At 43.1% G+C, this 18948-nt stretch overlaps 2 protein-coding genes across 7 annotated transcripts in view; one reads left to right on the top strand and one right to left on the bottom strand.

The window, feature by feature from the left end:
* The first annotated feature begins 91 nt into the window (after nt 1-91).
* On the top strand, nt 92-10124 carry LOC139057330 (uncharacterized). 3 transcript variants are annotated; one of them, XM_070535293.1, is made up of 7 exons: nt 92-359; nt 446-580; nt 653-736; nt 2123-2247; nt 3114-3159; nt 4612-4682; nt 9148-10124. In XM_070535293.1, exons 1-7 carry the CDS (start codon nt 234-236, stop codon nt 9392-9394), a joined length of 834 nt encoding a protein of 277 aa, XP_070391394.1. In that variant the 5' UTR covers nt 92-233; the 3' UTR covers nt 9395-10124. The 3 variants fall into 3 exon arrangements, with proteins under 3 accessions (XP_070391394.1, XP_070391393.1, XP_070391392.1); XM_070535292.1 differs by having other exon boundaries at nt 4420-4682; XM_070535291.1 differs by having other exon boundaries at nt 3114-3163; nt 4403-4682.
* A 2915-nt stretch (nt 10125-13039) lies between these two features.
* LOC139057326 (MBT domain-containing protein 1-like) overlaps nt 13040-18948 on the bottom strand; it is a 47258-nt gene continuing 41349 nt past the window's right edge. For all 4 annotated transcript variants that reach the window (XM_070535283.1, XM_070535282.1, XM_070535285.1 and 1 more), the window contains one exon: nt 13040-13613. In XM_070535283.1, the coding sequence (XP_070391384.1) occupies nt 13470-13613 (144 nt within the window). In that variant the 3' untranslated portion in view covers nt 13040-13469. The remainder of the gene's footprint in view (nt 13614-18948) is intronic.

The raw sequence follows: 18948 nt of genomic DNA, 5'->3' as shown, positions 1-18948 counted from the left end.
CTAGATGATATATACGAGTTAATTTAAGATGTTCATGAAGTATTGTTCGTTTTTGTTGTCGCCATCGACATCATCGAGTTTAAGACGAGACGGAGAGAAGAGCGCGGAAAATCGCACGCATCAGGGAGCTCAGGCATTCTATGGCTCAGGTTCCTGTGTCCTTGTGTGTCGTGTTGCACAAAATCCGGCACCGGCACGCAGGTTTTCCTGGCACGCGTTGAGCGGCGTTCCCAATGGAAGCCGTGGCCAGGAATATATACCAGTTTTTTCACGTCATACTTGTCAAGGCGCATGACGAGCCTCTTTGGACTCGAAACTCGCTAGAGAGGAGCATTCAATGGGCCAAGTACTGTGAGAAGGTAGCACTTTTATTATAGACGTTATCTGTACAACAGAACGAGCGCTTTTGTTTTTTGAGCACTGCAGAATGTCGTGCCGCTTTCAGGTGCATCACGAAGCCATTTCAAAAGGCTACGCTAGTTACGTGGAGATGTTGCTCAAGGACATGAGTAGACTGACTCCCGATCGGAGAGTCGTGAGTTTCGATGATCTGAAACTTTCGTCTCAATTGCTAGTGGCGGTAAGTTTCGAGACGTTCGACCGCGGCAACTGAAAAGTGGAGAATAGTAAAACTCTTCTTTCTAAACCACAGGAACTTCTTCAGTGCCCTTTATTGAGAAAGGGAACTGTTCAGACCATACTGGAGTCTGAGCTGGCACAAGAACCATGGTTAGAGGTACTGTACTACATGATTCTATCTACGCAGTCGGAACCAATTGACTGAAAACGAATTTGACAGATAAGAGGGTGTGCTGCATGCAGACAGTATAAAAAAGAACTAAAGTTAAAGCTTACTGGATTGTCAATTTCTCAGTTTGTGGCACGTACTATATTGCCAGTATATTGATGATTTAGAATGGTTTTAACGGCTTACGCTTCAGATTCATGCAATAATCCAGGCATTCTAATTGATTATTTTAACATTGGAGGTGAAAACAGGCACCGTCTACATGATTACGTTTACAAAGTCTTAGTGACATGACATCTCTCTCTCTCTCTCTTTACTATTTAGCCTGGTGATGTCAGGCAGATGTAGTGTTACCAAAACAAATATCAGGGTAAACTATTGGATTCTTAGGCAAAATTTAGGTAGCAGCCATAGATCACCTTTGCTGCATCTTCTACCAACATGCATTTTCCTTGCCTGGAAAAGAAAAGCGAATAATTCAGAAGCATTGCCTTTCTGATTGCCCTGTTAAGCCACTACAATGCATGAAGATGCACATTATTCTTGGGCAGTTGGTCAATAAAAGTCTACACATTTATCGATAGAGTGTTTGGAAAAGGAGCACAGCTGTGAACTTTTGTTAATATATTCAGCTGGACAGTACTACCTGATTAGAAAGTAATGCATCAGTAGTTAGCATATTAACTCAAAAACTCTTCAGTGATGAATTCATCAAATTTAAATTGGCCCACCAGGTGTGGTAACATTGGGACATGTTACGTTAATATGACTCCTACGCTGCAATCTTCAGTCACATAGAATAAGTGATTACTTTAAGCATTCAAAGTTATAGGTGCTCTCATAATGTATGTAAGTGCCTACCATTGCTGCAAACATGCTGACACTTCTCATTTTCATCTCTTGACGGTCACATTGCTTTTTAAATACTGTGTGATAAATGTGTTACTGCACTTATGCAACTGGTAAGTTTTTCACGTCTATGAAGGCAGGTAGGAACTATTTTCTGACATTTAGAGTTGCTCCAGTGACAAAGTGAGGTTTCTGCATTCAGCTGCATGCATACGGCATTGCCATATAAACTATTCAATCCATTCTTCTGTTCTTTGAGATGCAATACACCAGCTACTGCTGAGACTATTTATGGTGTAATGTGCATTACTCAGATATGATAGCTCATATTATACAAGGTAGATTTCTTTCTTTAGTGTCTCTTGCACCTGTTTCCTTCTGCTTAACAGTTGAGTCATGTGCTTAACTTCCTTTTGTTTTATTTGCTTATAATGTTTATGATGCTTATAATGTTTGCTTATAAGTTTCTCTAACCATAGGCTTCTGAAGTGTGGTGAGCTCATTTTAACTGTGATTGAATTTCAGGTGATGTGCGAGATTTTTGTGATGAACTCAATACTGAAGGATTTAGTTGAAGAAAAGGAGGACAACCAGCCTAAATGTGGTGGAAAGTTTGAAATGCTTACGGAAAAGCTGTTTGGACTTTCTGGGTAAGCAGTGAGCATACGCACTGAGTGGAGATTTCGTTGTGTAATCAGCTGCGGGTTGGCAACCTCCATGGTGCAATGCGTTCTGCTGAGCAGAAGGGCGCAGGTTCAATTCCTATCCACCAAGTCCACATTTGACTGGCGGAAGAACACATAAGAATTTGTTATTAGGTTGATAGTGCGCATTAAGGGACCCCAGGTGTTCATAATTGATTCAAGGCACACCACTATAGCATATCATGTCACTGCGACAGTCGTATTGTCAAGTTTATGCTGAATGGAGTAGCTTTTAGTGGTCAGCTCCTTTCTGTTTTGTAAAGGAAGGTAAAATTGAATTGAAAATTCAAAGCTCAGCTGTAGCTCTATAAATGGGAATGTCTCTTCAGTGTTTTTGGTTGAAATGTGTGTTACAGCACCATTTTACTGGGCAGAAGCTAGAGAGAAAAAGAGCCAAAATGGGGCTGAGGACCAAAGACTTGGACAGAAGTTACATACAGGTGTTCAAACCATTGGTAATTTTTACTGCACCCAAAATTCCAGATTTGAAGATGACAGCAATATTATATCATGTCTGCCAATGACAGACAGGTTAAACTGGAATGCTGCTATGGTGAGTTGATGGAAAAGTGTCACAGTATCTAGCGTCAGTGTCTATCCCTTAATGTCTACAACTCGCTTCCAAAAAGTGTTATGTTCACGTCTCAATGCCTGAGCAGACAGAGTTCATGAACAAAGCATTGAGAAATACTGGGCACAAATAATAATTGGGACCTTTGATTCATGAGAACTTATGAACATGAGCAAGTTTCATTTCATAGGAGTAATGTGGGGTACTCTGTTCATAAGCATAACTCCTATTTTCATTTCAGAAATGCTCTGGATATGCAATTAGACCTGTTGGCAAGAAAGTCACCTGTAGGTAGGCCCATCCTACTGGCATCATTTTGCATGATGATTAAGGCTAATTTGTGTCACAATTGACACTGATTACACTTGTTTCAAAGAGTAGCAGGCAGAAAGAAAATGTGCATCTTACATCTTGTTTACTAGTTTAAAGGGACACTAAAGCGAAACAATAAATCAGTTTAGACTAATGAAGCATTGCTTGAGAACCCTGCAGGCAGTCATTAAAAAAAATAGTTTCATTATTAGATGAGAAAATGAAGGTCCAAGTATCAGTATTTGAATTTCGCGCCGAAACCCCAGCGCCGGTACATCAGCGCGACGTCAAGGATTCCAAAGTATGTTTTCGCCTTTGGGCCACGTTGGCTGAATAAAGGTTCCTGAAACTTGCCATGTTTAATATTTAGTTCCTTTAGAACACAATGTAGTCAATCTATACCGCTATATATAATTAGTAGGCCCTAGAAGATGCCATCAAAATCCAAGACATCACAGCCCGCAGGTGCGGAAACTTAAGTAGGCGTCGCCACCCGTATTTCGTTCTTGCGCTTTTTCTGGCTTACCAAACGTCTTATTGTTGTATGAGTGGTGTTTTTGGTGTTGTAGAATGGTAATTTACTGATGCAGAATAAATCATTTTTCACTTTAGTTTCCCTTTAACATCTCATGAGCTGTACCACAAAGGACCGAGATGTGTGCCTTTTGTACACTTGCACAAATTCAGAGTGCACTTGAGGTGGCTAGCTGTTGTGTTCAAATAATTTCTGAGTGGCTATTTTAGTTGGTGCATATAGCACTGGCTTATTAATATATTAGTACCTTTCCACATGACACTTAAGATGTACTGTGTCACGAAAAGGCATGAAAGCAAATTCAATTTTCTTGAAAAGTAATGACTTTTATTATTTTTGGCCTAAATGTGATGCCTTAAGAGGAGGCACTTAAAGTTTTGTTTAATACGAGTACCTACAATAATTTGTTTCCTGTCATTGCGCTTGGTGGCGGCAGATGTTCAAAAAAATGTCAAACCAGGTAGGTGGTTTAGGATGCTCAGAACAAGGCTTCTCCAGTTTTCATAAAAGGCTGCTGGTTAATTTGTGAATCATTTATTCCAGCCTTAAATTTAATTCTATTTATGCACAGGAAACAGTGCAGTGAAGTTCACATTTTTTTCTTGGAGTGAGGAATGAAACAATGTTTGACCAACTATTTTTATTAGTACATACAAGGCAGCTGTTGTCCTAGCTGTGAAAAGTGTTCTCTTTTCCTCAGGAGACGTTGCTGAAGCTTGCCAGCTGTGAGGATGATAGGTACCGCGCACTGTCGTGTAGCACTGGCCTGTGGATTGCTCGAAGGCTTGCAGCTGGTGACAACTCGGTGTCGGAATCCGTGTGGATGCAAGAGAACGGGCTGCTGTGTAAGGCAGCCTGCCGAAGTCCGAGTCTCATGCAGTGCCTGTTACAGAGGCTGCAGGAGCATGCTGAAACCACGGAGCCCTGTTTCACTGCTGGTGCAGATGAATGGGTCCTGACAAGGTGAGTCTAGATTCAGTGCCATGACACACTGTTCTGCTCTGCAGCCCTCCCTGTTTGTCTCAGTTTCTGGAAATACTCGGCAAATATAAAAAAATTCCCATGGACATGGAAATGAAGCGAGAGGGGTGGGGTGGTAGGGGTGGGTCATATTTTGCCCTTGAGCGCACACCTTTTGTGGGATATCATCATCACATCTCACAAATACATTGTTTATTAACAACTATTTGCTTTTGAGTGTAGCACACAAGCAGTTGCAAACCTGGAACAGCAGAGACCTACAAGCAACAGACTGTTTTCAGTTCACAGTGACTGTTAGAGCATCTTTCCTTTTGCCGATTTTGCCTGAATAAGCTCGCTTGAAGCAAGTACTGCTCTAGTGTCCTTTCACAATCAGAGTATTTTGAAAAGCGTGGTACTTGGTTGATAAGAAAAACTTTTTTTTATCAATTTTTCGTAAAGCATTTGTAATATCGTAAAAGAAGCCCAAGTTCATAAACTTTATAAAAATTTTACAAGAGTTGGCAAGTATGCATTTAATGCATGTCTACATTTACACACTGTTCTTCAGCATTACAATGATGCTGACATTTGCTCGCCCCAGTTTATGCACTAATATGTGTGCTGTGTTCATACTCCTATTGTGTATCCATGTACCTGTACGTACATGCATATTTACTCCACGTTCCAGTGTACACTTTGGAGTAGTATTTCAAGTGTGCGGTGAGGCTAACTTTTTCGTTAAAAGCTATTTAAATCTCTCTGTAATGCAATCAAATGTGTGGACTTCGAAGAAACAAGAACATGGCTATGCTATTTGGACCCACCAAAGGTGGTTTAGCCTGTCATGGAGCTCTAGTATGTGAGTGGCATGTGCATGTTTGCATATGTGCATATGTATTTGTGTGTGCAGTAAATCCCATGCTTGTTCTATAATTTGATTATAATTACTAATAAATGCTACCTTTCTCACGTAAATGTTACATGTGGTCTTATGTTACGAGTAGCACCAACACTGCGGTTTTGCCTTGTATCCAATAGATAACATTTGTGTACGTGTGTGTACAAACACCAACGCTTCCACAGTTATTCCTTTGCTGTGTTCGTGTGAATTGTACATGTGGTTTTGTTTTATGATCTGGACCGTTCATACAATTAAGAGATTTTGTCATTTTTGAAAGTGTTTTCAGTTTTTCCCCTATCTTTGAAGGGTTAGGCAGCTTGCAGGGTAAGGCACGACATTTTGCACTAGTGCATACAAAAAATTATGGGCAGAATTGTGAGATAATCAGTAGCTAGACATCATAAACAGCAAATTGATCTTCGTTACAGTTGTAATGATGACATGCAGGTGACAAACTTCTGAACGTACATGGTGATTTTTACTTATGCTTGTGTGTTGATGAGTATTCTGCAGTGTCATAAGAAACTTGGCAAAGTTGTTGCATTGCTGTGTTGTTGACATCTTCGATCAGAGAAACTGTGTGGCGGGAATGTGACAATGGAAGTTCACAATGGAACAGTAGTCTATGCTCTGCTTTTCTGCCAATGCTACGCATGATGGTGGCGCCATCTGGCAGGTTGCTTTGTGACATGCTGCCTCTCCCGGTATGAGGGGAGGGAATGCGGCAGAGGGTTTTGTGTTGCAGGCAGTCAGTACAGTTGACAAAGTTTGTGCTAAATGTACCATTAGAGGGACACTGAAGAGAAAAAGTTGAGGTGTTTTAGCAAATTACATTTCTACAATTCAAAACATTTGCTCTTGAATTCTGAATTCTGGGGCTTTACGTGCCAAATCCACAATTTGATTATGAGGCACGCCATAGTGGGTTAATTTTGACCACTAGGGGATCTTTAAGGTGGGTTAATTTTGACCACCAGGGGATCTTTAACATGCTCCCAATGCACAAGAAATGGGTGTTTTTGCATTTCGCCCCATCAAAATGCAGCCGCCACGGCCGGAATTCAATACACAACCTCGTGTTTAGCAGTGCAACACCATAGCCACTGCGGTGGATAAAAAGAGCCACTCTTATCATGAAAGGAGGCTTGGTGGGCCAGGAAAGATGCAAAAACAAGACAGGTGGAACCACTGCCTTGAAGTTTCCGCATCACATCGCCGTGATGTCATAGCTTTTGACTGTTTTGAGTACATCTGCTCAGGTCAAGTCAATAAATGTGATTTACATTGTATTCTAATAGAGCCTAAAGCTGAACTTAGCAAGTTTCAGGATCCTCTACTGCACCAACAGCGGTCCAGATACAAGAAAATTAGGGATGTGCAAATACCAAATAGTCAAACCTCAATATAACGAAATTCTCTATATAACAAGGTATTTAACTTTTCATAACCTCTTGTCCAAGAACACCATGCATTTAGAACCTCAATATAACGAAGTGCGTTTGTATGCCATTTAAATATAACGAAATTTCACTGCCGCCTCGAAGGAATGCCGAGACAATAAACCCACGGACGCAGATGGTCAAATGATTGAATTACAAACGGCAGTTTGCAAACACACCTTTCAAATCGCACGCTGCGCAGCAAGAGCGACCGCCAAAGTGGAGCGGCATCATGTTCCGTATAAAGTCGAAGTGCCCATCGCGCCCCGCGCATTGGGTGCTTTAGGTGCGAGTGAAAGTGTGTGAGGATGAGAGAAGAAACATGGTGGCTGCACGAGTGCCGCCTTCCAGCGCGAACAAAGGCAAAGAGGGGGAGGGGAGCGAGCTCACGGTAGCGCGATCAAGCGTTCGCGAGGGTGCAGGGTGCATAGTGGGGGGGTAAGTTGACGTGCGTCCGGCCATGGCTGTAAGCGTGGCTAAGCGCATATGCAGCCACGCACCTTGCTTTACAGGTAATCTGCCATGCGTGCCGAGGCAGAGTGGCACCATGTAAGCTGTCTTACAGTGTGTTTAGTATTGGAGGTTGCGTAATCTCGAATTTCGGTGACCCGTTGAAGCGAGAGGCAGACAAAGCGTTTGCTTCCTGCTGCCGGCACTTTTCCTGATAGCGCCATCCCAGTGCGGGCGACGCTGTCAGCCACGGGGGCAAAGTGCATGTGAAAGTGTGGCTGGCTTCACTTAATTCGTACTGTCGAGAACATATCATCCAGGCACGTGGCATGAAACTGCATTATTCGTCGCCGACTCCCAAATTTGTCAAAATTAATTTTCTCATTCAAATTAGCTTTTTTCGATTACCCGACGGACGGACGGACGGACGCAAAACTTTAATAAGGTCCTGAGATACGGGACTCAGTGCGCTGCGGGCAGCTCCCACGTTGGGACAGTCAGGCCATGCCCGACCACCGCATAGATAATTTGGAAAATTCTGCGGCCCTTTTCCATGTAAAAAAAAGATAGATCAGCGAGTTATTGTCATAAAAGGTCGAATTTCGATAGAAAGAAATTTTGAAATAACAACGCAAGTTGACGATTTTACTGACTGTTATATCGAGGTTTAACTGTAGTAGGTTTTGAATTGGATCGAATATCATAAAATTTCTCACAAAATTCAATGCTTACAAGAAAATTTTGGCCTAGAAAATATGGTGCAGCGCATAGTCGGAAATCTCCTAGCATTGCATAACAACAATTTAGCAAGCTATCAGTAACACACTGAAATCAAGACATACAGCACGGTCTACTCTTATAAAGGGAACACCAAATTAGTATGCCAGCATCGATTACAGCTCGGTTCTAGTATGTGAAGGTCTGGAAAATATTCTTTTTATCAATAGAATAAAGTGCTTTTTTTTTCCCCCTTAAACTAATGAATTAGTGACACTGTTTTACTGAATACCGATGAAATCCTCAGTTTATTTATCTTATTTATTGCATCGAGAGTGTCCCTTTCCAATTTTTCTCCAAAATGCAGAAGAGCTATTACAACTTTAAAGCAGGTGGAGTATAGCAAGGTTGATCTGTGTGACAGATAAAAGGACCGTGCATCATGTGACTTGCGTTGCCAGCACCAACAGTAAAGAGCAGGCGCCATCCACTTCGTTTCATTGTCATGTTTGGCATGATTTGCCACACGTCAAAGATTCTACAATCTGCAGCGTCACGGCAAGTTCGCGTGGAGCATGTTGGTGCATATGTTGAACACTCGAGAAATCGAATAGTAGATATTCGATTTGCAAATCAAATTGTTTGAACGTTCACTATTCGATTCATTGATATTCGATATTCACGCACCGATAAAGAAAATACCTAAAAACATTGACGTCACATTGATATACTTGCACTGGTATTAAAAAAAAGGGGGGGTAACTGACATTCATTTTCTCTCCATATAATCAATTGATTACCACAAAATTAATAATGTTTTTCAACAATACTTTATCAGCATAAACTTGATTAAGTGTTTCTCTTGAGTGACCCTTTAATGGCTGTTTGCTGTAATGGTGCATTTATCAAGCCTTGCACACTCCATGATGCTACAGATATGAATGTTTGTTTTCTGCAGGAACAGCCCTGCGATTGCCTGGGACTGGAAGCGTGTTGCCGAAGTCTGGACTGCACTGAAACAAATGGCAGATGGTGCTTCATCGTCATCATCATCAGTAGTTACAGCTTTTCTGAAGCAAGCACGAAGAGGATCACGTGGGGACTTTTGGGATGATCTTCTTTTCTACTGTGGACCTTCTCGTAACCGGTGTCATAACACAAGAAAGCCTGTAGTCGTTACCCCATCTGCCAAGGGTGGTTCCTGACTGTGCGACTGTTGCTACTAAATGTAGAATTTTTATGCAGGCGGCCTGGGCATAGCATTAAGCAAGCACATGCTATTCACCACATTCAAAGTAGAATAGTGACACGTATAGCATGGTTATGCGGCAAGGCTATACCAATATCTTGTAGAAAAAGCTATGGCGGCTACATTAACTCCATTTTTCAATCTAGACTGAATAGGCATGCACACATTAGGTGTAGAGAAAAAGCCCGCTGAAAGCACTTCAACGCCGTGCCAGGTCACCTCAATGCGACACATCAGCGTATTGTTGAAAAGGCAAGCCAAGTTGATGTTGCAGGATTGGGACATTATTGTGCTTTGTGTCCCAACTGTTTTCATTCAGTCGTGATAATTAACCAAGATGGCGGGATGACTGATGAAACCTTAGTTCTGGAAGTATGTCAAGAATTTTTTGTATTGGCAATGCGATTATTAAGAAGCTGTTTGAGTACTGCCTCTGCTTCTCATTTGTCAGTTTTGAGAGATGTCCAAAAACTTAGTGCTAGATTTTATATATTGCATGCATGCACTCAGCTTTGTAGATCTTTGCATGACCAACCTGAACCTATAAAGTTTTCAAAATGTTTTCAATGAAGGTTCCAATTTTAGAGAAACATTTTTCATTTATACATTTTTCTGTTAAAATTTTGTGCATTGTTTTGTCTAGCTTGTTTTATGTAAAGTTGTTATTAAAGAATTACATGACCTCATCTCTTTTGCATTACAAACGACTTTCACTCTACGGAATGGCCTTTGGGTACTGTGACCAAGAGCCACCTTTTGCAAAAATTCTTTTCTTTATCCATTCTCCTCAGCCTACATTGGCTGCCATGCTTATAGCTGAACTCAAACATTGAATGTGATGAGTAGCTGCATTTCGATGAAGTGCAGGGTGTCTACCAACCGGGAAAACCGGGAATTCTCAGGGATTTTGAGTAGTCTGGAAAAAGTCAGGGAATTTAGGCCTCTATCAGGGAAAATTAGCGGCAATTTTACTCAAAGGGTAGAAAGTCGCAGTAATGCTGGCTCGAGTAACAGACAGGAATCGTAATGAATCGTATTTGACGCCCCTATTCCCGATAATTTGGATGGCTTCGCGGCACCGCCACGTACCACATAGAGTCAACGCATCAGAACGTGTGAAATTTCGGACGCAAGAACCCTTGGCCGTCCGATTTTCCGGACATTTTGTCGTGACCGCAGGTCCGAAACGGCAATAATCAAAGGCACCACTGTTGCCGTTTCGATTACTTCGCCACCTCGAACCGGCACTCTCGCGCGCAGATCCGCTGGCAGCCATTGCCACCACTGCGGCAACGCTAGGCCTAGCTGCTTCGACGTTTGCTATGAAGCTTCTTGCCGTTTGGTGCTGAGTTTTTTATTGAAAAAATTAGCTGCTGTCAGCAATGGCACAGACTCCGCTTTTGTGGTCCTCGCGATTGGCTTAGAAACTTAGAAAACACGGTGTGTTGCATAATGCCGGTTCCCGAAAGTCAGCTTCGCCTTTGTACAGAAATGTTACATGGTGAAGCATACGCAAAAGTATTGCAGTGAAGCATAACAAGTGTGGGAAGGGGCTATTGCCACGGAAAACAGTATGTATTCCTTAATTATACACACGTGCACCCGGTATTTCCTGTCACAGTACGAGCGCCGATATGCCTAATATGTGTACCGACAGGCCTTCAGAGCGTTTTCGAATGTGCCTGTGGAGGTTTGAGCCCCTAAGGGCAGTAAATGACACGCATTTATTTTTTTCCAACTGGCCGATTTTTCGAACGTTTTCACGACCCCTAGCGAGTTCTAAAATCGGCCGTGGACTGTGCAACTGACCAAGATGCTTCAAATGGTCCTTGGGGCAAACGAGTGGCAGAAGGAGGACAAGAACAGAAATGATGTACGCATTGAGGAATAAATGGGAAAGGAAGCTTGCTGCCACCGTTATGAAGGAGTTTGAGCTCAAAAAACAGTTTTGGCTGATATGCCAAGATGCAGGTGTCCCGCATCCAAACCAAAATAAACTCTTTAAAGCAGTGAAACACAACAATCATGCGTCGTGCGCGGGCTGAGAGTATGTCGAGACAGTTGAGGTTGACTTACGAGCGGTTAAGAGAATCTCAATTGTGACAGAGTTCGGACCTCATACCACTGAGCTTGCTATCAGTTGATAGAGATTGCTTATATATTCAAATATATTCGCTTCTATGTGCATCTCCTTTTTATTCGTATTTGTGAATGTCCGACTTATTTGCAATTTTTTTTCGAAGACACTTTATTTGCTGTGCATTTTACTAGCCCCTGCCTTCTATTCTCTTTTTGAATAACATAAACACTACTCCTTAGTATTCAAATTGGATTAAGTCGCTTTTTAATTTTTTTTCATGTGCTTACTCGAGAGTGACAGCATCATGCGATATGGTTCCAGCCCATCTTGACATAAAACATAGTTTTGCATCACTCAGGGAAATGGGCAAAGGCACTCAGGGAAAACCTGGAAAACTCAGGGAATTTGGAAATGTCAACTTGGTAGACACCCTGAAGTGAGTCTCACGACTACAGCTCTCTCATCTTTTTGGCGAAATGAGACCTTACAATCCTTTTTTTTGTGTGTGTGTGTGCAAGTTCTCAGATTCAGTTTGCATTACTGAGGAGGAATCTGCAGGGGCATTAAGAACACTAAGCTTATGAAGCTGAAATCTGTGACCTTCCTCAATGTCGCAGTGGAAGCTTAAAAGGGCCCTGAAATACTTTAACTAATCAAAGAATGACATCCACTGTTAAATTGTAACCTCACGAATGTCCTGCCGCAAAAATTTTTCGCATCTTTCAAGCACATGCAAGTGTAGACATAGTTATTGGACTTTCGAGCAGCTTTCTCAATTCCACTAGTGCACTGAAAGCTACACAGGGGAGGCAGCAAGGGAGCACAAGGGAGCAATGCTTCGCTGGCCCCACCCAAAGGTTGAACGTCCCGGCAACAAGATTTACGGCGAGACGGCTCGTGGCAGCACCCCATGGCGACCACGGTGTCTAGGCTACACTTTTCATCTTGAAGCCCATGTGCCACTGTCGTGTATAACTTGAAAACTGGCCCAGGAGCTTGTGCTAAGGTCTTGTGCAGACTGGCAGCGCAAAGATGAAATGGTTTTTCTGTCTTTTTGAGACCACAGGCAGACATATTTTTCATTTATTTCACTCAAATGAGCTTGTATTGCTGAGAATGTTCTCATGATCAGGCAATAGCTGTTGTGGGCTCCGCTGCTCCAACAATAGGGCATGACGGCTTCGCAAAAGAGAGAGCAAGCAATATTTCACTATTCTTGACACACAACTGTAAGTTCCCTGCTGCATGCAGTGCAATAATATTTAGCTAATATCTCATGTTCACAGGAGCCTCGTTAACAGATTGGAAATGTTTTCTGCTTCAGAGCCCTCTTAATTGCTTTCTTACGTGCAAACAGCACTTGCATAAGGTTCCTATTCAAGGTATATACTGTATTTGCACATGCAGAATAAAACCAATTTATGGCAGTCGGTACTCGACCTGTCTTCTTCCTTTCTCGTCTGTGTTTCTAACGCTATTTTCTCCGATGCAATGTTGGCAAGAAAACGTAGCATAAAATCATTTGTTTCAAAAGGCTCATTTTATTTGCAAATAGGTTACCTCTGTGAAACTTGGACGTGGACAGCTTCACAACCAGCACTGTGCATCTGTGACACTGCACTTAAAGAATGTACACACAGAGGAGACATTAGGTAGAGAAAAGAAGGGGGGAAAGGCTGCTTACTTGGTAGCATTCAGCAAATGAGAGAAACACAATGGGAAGTGATGCATGATTTTTCTGCACATTATGAATTGCACTCATCTCTAGAACACAGGTGTAAATGGCAGCACATGACATGTGCAACCAAACAATAGTCTTTGATGCAAAATCAAAATTATAGGAAAAAGTAATGTTTTGAAGGTATAGTGGGAGTGGGGATTGTCTTCGGACCTCGGTTCGGCAACCCCCTTGTGGGCTAAAGAAAGTGGCAAGCCTCTCCTTCGGGAAGCTTCAATTGAGACAGTCTTTACCCCTGAACTCTGCCTTGAGTTGCTGAATCAGGTCGAAGATCTTGAGCGAAGGCCCCACCTTCATGTCGGTCAGGGCCATGACAGATTCTTTGGTCAGCTCCAGGAGTTGCGCTCCGTCAACCTTCTGCAGGCAAAGAGGTCAAAGGCATGGCAAGGTGTTATGGGTCATGCACACAGAGATGGCCCTAAAAACTTTTTTTTTTGCAGATGTATGCAATCTGAGCAACTGAATACATCAAAGACAGCGACACTGTACGAGCGAGTTCCCACACCTTTTGGGAAGCACTAGGGCTCTGTCTGCTGGCTTTTCTTACTGTGCCATCAGCTTTCACTGCTGTAGCCGTACAAACACCTGTCTGACGTTCAAACATGGAGGCAGTAAAACACAATGTGAGAAATAAAAATTACAGATTACTGGCGAGAAACACCATGCAAATAAGTTGTCATCCGTTTGAATGAGGTGTATTGTAAGGCAACTTTTATTTTGTAATGACTGATAATTATGTTTCAAAGCAAGAATTTGTGACTCTGGTTGTTAGTTGACTAACATTTGATACAGAGTATGTCGCCACACGAAATTGGCTGTGGAACTCCCCTTGAAGGGCCCCTCACCACGCTACATAGCAAATATCAGTTATACGCTGGGATTTGGTATGTGCCCTCTAGAGAGCGTTCTGCCGCAATAATTTTTCAAACTGGTTCATTAGTAGCCAAGACAAAAATATTTCACTGCCGTGAACCCACGATTTCAGGAGGTGAGAGCCACTGCCAAGAGTAACACTCTCTCCACTTGCCCTGTCTAGCCTCCGCAAGCGAAATTTCATCCCTGCGTTCTCCCATATCGGAGCTCGAGGATTGCGTGACACATAGATCACGGGCCCTGCCTTTTTTTCTCCCTCCTTTTTCTGCGCAGTGCACTTTCGCTGATGGCGTCGTGCGCAAGCTATTGTGTTTGTCTTTTGTGCAGCACACAATTTTGCGTGCTGTGCACAAGAACACCTGACTAGCGGTATGAGTTAGTGCTACGCGAATACTGAGGCAGATACAAGTGGTTCATAGAGCATTATCACACGCTGGAACATGCTAGAAAATTATGCTTTCGTTGTCTGTACATGCAAATGCATGACATGGGAAGAAGCAGACAAAACGGAAGTACATCTCTATTGCTGCGGTGGGAAGTAAAACAAGAACACGCAGACATTTGGTTTGTGTGTTTTATTATTTCTCTAAACTTTAGTTAGTCTACTGAAGCAACGGATTACACAAATAACAGATGTTTTAATTAACTCTCGAAGTCGCGTGTCACTATGAGCGATGTCACGCCAGTATCATGTACGTAGGCACACTTGTGCGATATACGTCGGCGCTCCAGCTCGGAGCGCAGTGCCCATGAGGAGAAGGGCAAACGGCGTTCGGTTTGAAATTTAAGCTCTTTCCGTGGCGCATAGTGATGTAATGTTTAGAAGATGCAATCGTTAGTGCGCATTGTATGCACGGCGCTCGTCAGCTCAAAATGGCCAGACCTTGTGAGGGGCCCTTTAAGAGCTTCGCTGTAGAAGTGATTACACTGGAAACTGTGAAGTACCTAATTTGCATCCGGTATTTGTCAATGCCACCATTAAATAGCACAACATTTAGGCAGAACACCTTCATAAGATGAACTACCATGTTCTGATAAAATGTTTGACGAGGCTTGGAACATTTTGTACTAAACCACGCAAAGCTGCAAGCTAAGGAGCACGCTTGCCGCCTTTGAAAAGTGTCGCTATCTCTATCCCAAAGGTATGGTGCCAGCAGTCTAGAAAATCGCAATGTGGTTCGCACAGTATTTGGCAAATGCATGTTCTTATATGCCCATAAGTAGTCTAGCATTTGGCAATAAATTGAGCAGACTAGCATGCAAAAGTAAATTGTAACAACACTAACTTCAGCTGTTCCTGTTTCATACTTTCCTGCATGAAATGCAGCCTAATATGATAACTGATTGGGCCTAACATCTTGAAGTACAGTTTGGCCATGTAGGATGCCTCAGTGGGGAAGGTTCCAAGTTTAATATGGCCATTTGAGTTTTTAACATGCACTGAGATCCCATTACTTGAGCACTTTCACATTCCACCTCCACCGAAATATGGTCACCGCCTTGTGCGGAGCACTCGCTCCCATTACCTCCCGCATACTCGCGTCGTTCCGTTCACATGTGGCAGACGCATCGAGCCAGCGTAGACACGGGAGAGGCACTACGCGCCCTCCCGTTCTCCGTCGCTCTCGTGACGCGCGTACCTCTTTCCCCCACCCGGCTCGCGGGAAAAGGAGACGTATCCAGCAGGCGAGTAGGACCTCCCCTCGCAAAAGGTACAAAGGCATACAACTGCGCCACCAGAGGAGACCCTGTCTCTCTGACGCCAGACACCTAAGCTGCGGGCGGGACTGGATCACCTGCCGCAACCCGTGAGTGACCTCGTTTGCCTGACTACTCCAGGCAATGAGGCAAGCCTATTTATTACTTATAGCAGAAAGGACTTCCCTCTCTATTCTATTGCTGGTAGCAATAAACGTTGTTACAGTTGGCGCTGCTGGTTGCCCTATTCATTCGAACCCGACGTAGCCACGATTCCCGCACTACGGGTTGGGGAGTACCACGGAGCGACGATGCGGCGCTAGATCCGAAGCTTGCCTTCAGCCCTAGCTGCACGCAGAGTGGAACCCCCACAACCTATGACACGCTTAACAACAGAATGCCTTTCCCACTAAGCCAACATGGCAGCTCACAAGGCCTAAAGTGGCAACAACACAGGACATATTTCCAACATAAATTTTTGCCATGGCAATATCTGTCATTTAATGTTGCAGAGTGTTCATTTAACATCAGGCAATGACAGCGTTATCACAGTCAAAATGAGCATAATTCGACCATGATGCCAATAATTGTGTGTAACATACTTCAGCCAAAATCATAGCGCAGTCAAAATAAACATGCTGATGCCAGGCAACAACGTGCGAAACATGCGTAAAAAATATGTTACAAATGTTTCCCTTTCAAAGGCAACAGTGACGTTCCACTTTGCCACTTTGAAAATTTCCTACCAAAGTTCAGCAGAGAATTGTACTAAGCACAGCAAAGAGATGCATGTGGCTGTGCAAGCAGCAGTGTGCGCCAGCAATGGAATTGACAGCAGCCCCGATGACCATATAGGGAGCCTCTGCCCCAAAAATGTATTCCACAATTCAGCGCAGGGACCAAAACAATTGAGGTATGCAAGTAGGTTGACAGGACGGTGCAGTGCAAGCAAAATTTACTAAAAGGTGCAAGGTGTGACAATTCAAAATAATAGTGGACTGTACTGTGCGGCTAACACCACGTCAGTGCTGCAGTGGGTCCACAAACAAGTGCAGTGTGCGTCTCACAGGCAAAGTATGGTAGGCACGCTTCAGAGCGACATTTCAAAGCTGGCAGTGGCAGACAGGGAGCATCATATAACTGGACAAGACCATTTTCAGCGACGTCAATTTCAGAGCACGCCAAGAGGCTGAAACCAGCAGGAGAAGACGTGACAAAACAAATTTATGTCTGGGCATTGTTCCTGTGAGCTTCAAGTTACTTTCATTGCTGAATGCAATGGCAGTATAGGCAGAAGTGCCATGGCATCGAAGAATGCTTTCTGCAACTTAAGTCACTATATTGTTATGCCTCTGTGACTGAAGGCTTTTTATCGTAGCTGCCTCACTTTCTGAGCTGAAGCAATCGCAAGAGACAAGTATGGCATCTATACAGTGCAAATGACTGAAATGAGGCTGCCAAGATGGGTGTGGGAGGTGACAGGGAAAGAGTCTGCAACATTTGAGCTTCATTGAAAGTTGCGTACATTGCAGTAAAGTTCACGAGGAAAGACTAAAACAGTTTGTTTAGACACATAACACTAAAGTACAAGCTTTTTTGACGAGGAGAAAAGAAACTGTCTTAATATCTTAGAGAATGACAAAGACTTCACGAAACTTGTGATGAAGGAGCAGGTGACTGGTAGGGCAAAGAAAGCAGGGGAAACCTATAAAAATAAAGCAACGCAATTTATAAATAGAATAGTGAACGACCGATTTTCCAGATGCAAGATTTTTCGGACACCTTTGCGGCACCGCCACGAACCCCATAGAGTCAATATATAGTTAGTTAAATGTGGTTTAGTGGCACAAAAGTGGCTAATGGCTATGCTGAAAACTAAGAACGCCTTAAATTTCGGACGCAAGAAAACTTTCGCCTATCGATTTTCCGGACCTCTTGCCATGACCGCAGGTCCAACACGGCATTAACCGTAACCACCGTCGTACGCATTTCATTATCTTGCCTCCTCAAATCGGCGCTCTCACACGCAGATCCGCTGCAACGCTAGGCCTAGCTACTTTGACGATTGCTACCAAGCTTCTTTCAGTTCGATGCCATGTTTTTCATTGGAACAATTTGCCGTTGTTAGCAATGGTGCTGACTCCGCCTTTGTATTCCTCCCAATATCTTGGAAGCTCATAAAGCATGACATGTTGTTAAATGCCGGTTCCTAAAAGTCAGCCTCACCTCAACACAGAAATGTTACGCAGTGAAGCATACACGAAGTATTGCAGGAAAGCATGCAAAGAGTGGGAAAGGGTAATTGTCCCTGGACTCGGCACGTACTCCTTGATTATACACACGTGCACCCGCCGTCACCTATGCAGTCACATGAGCCCTTGAGGGCTGTAAAAGACATGCATTCGTTTTTTTCCCCGGACTGCCTGATTTTTCGGACGTTTTCGCGGCCTCTAGGAAGTCAGAAAAATCGGGAGTTGACTGTATAACAGATGGAAGCTACCATTCCCTCAAATTCCTGTAAAAAAATTTAATTAAATTCCAAGTTTTTACGTGCCAAAACCATGATACGATTATGAGGCACAACGTAGTGGACTCTGGAATAATATTGATCATCTGGGGTTCTTTAACCTGCACCTAAATTTAAGTATACGAGTGTTTTTGCATTTTGACCTGGTCGAAATGCGACTGCCCTGGCCAAAATTGAACCTGCGATCCTGAGCTCAGGAGCACAATGCCAAAGCCACTCAGCTACTGTGGTGAGTCAAATTCCTGTGAAATGGACAGCATGTAATAATAGGAGATAGATAACACAGTGAGGGGCCTTTTGATTGTGAGTTACGAGGACAGTGAGTTACGAGGAATAAGGAATGCTGTAGTGAAGTTCTAGATCAAGTTCGACAGCCTGGGGTTATGTAATGTGCAACCAAAGCATGGTACACAAGTGTTTCCTTCATTGTGACCCTATCAGAATGCAGTCACTGGAGAACATGTTGAGTTTTTATAGCAATAACCCTACTTGTGTACTTGTAGGTCATGAGAAAACATAACATACTAAAAAAAAAATTCAGCATGCAGTGTCTAACCATAGTGCACAGATTAAAATGTAAAAGCCTCAGCCAAA

This window comes from Dermacentor albipictus, chromosome 3 (assembly GCF_038994185.2).
Source record: "Dermacentor albipictus isolate Rhodes 1998 colony chromosome 3, USDA_Dalb.pri_finalv2, whole genome shotgun sequence".
In the NCBI taxonomy this organism is placed as follows: domain Eukaryota; kingdom Metazoa; phylum Arthropoda; class Arachnida; order Ixodida; family Ixodidae; genus Dermacentor; species Dermacentor albipictus.
Note: the sequence above shows the minus strand (reverse complement) of the source record. Positions and strands in the feature narration are given on the sequence as shown.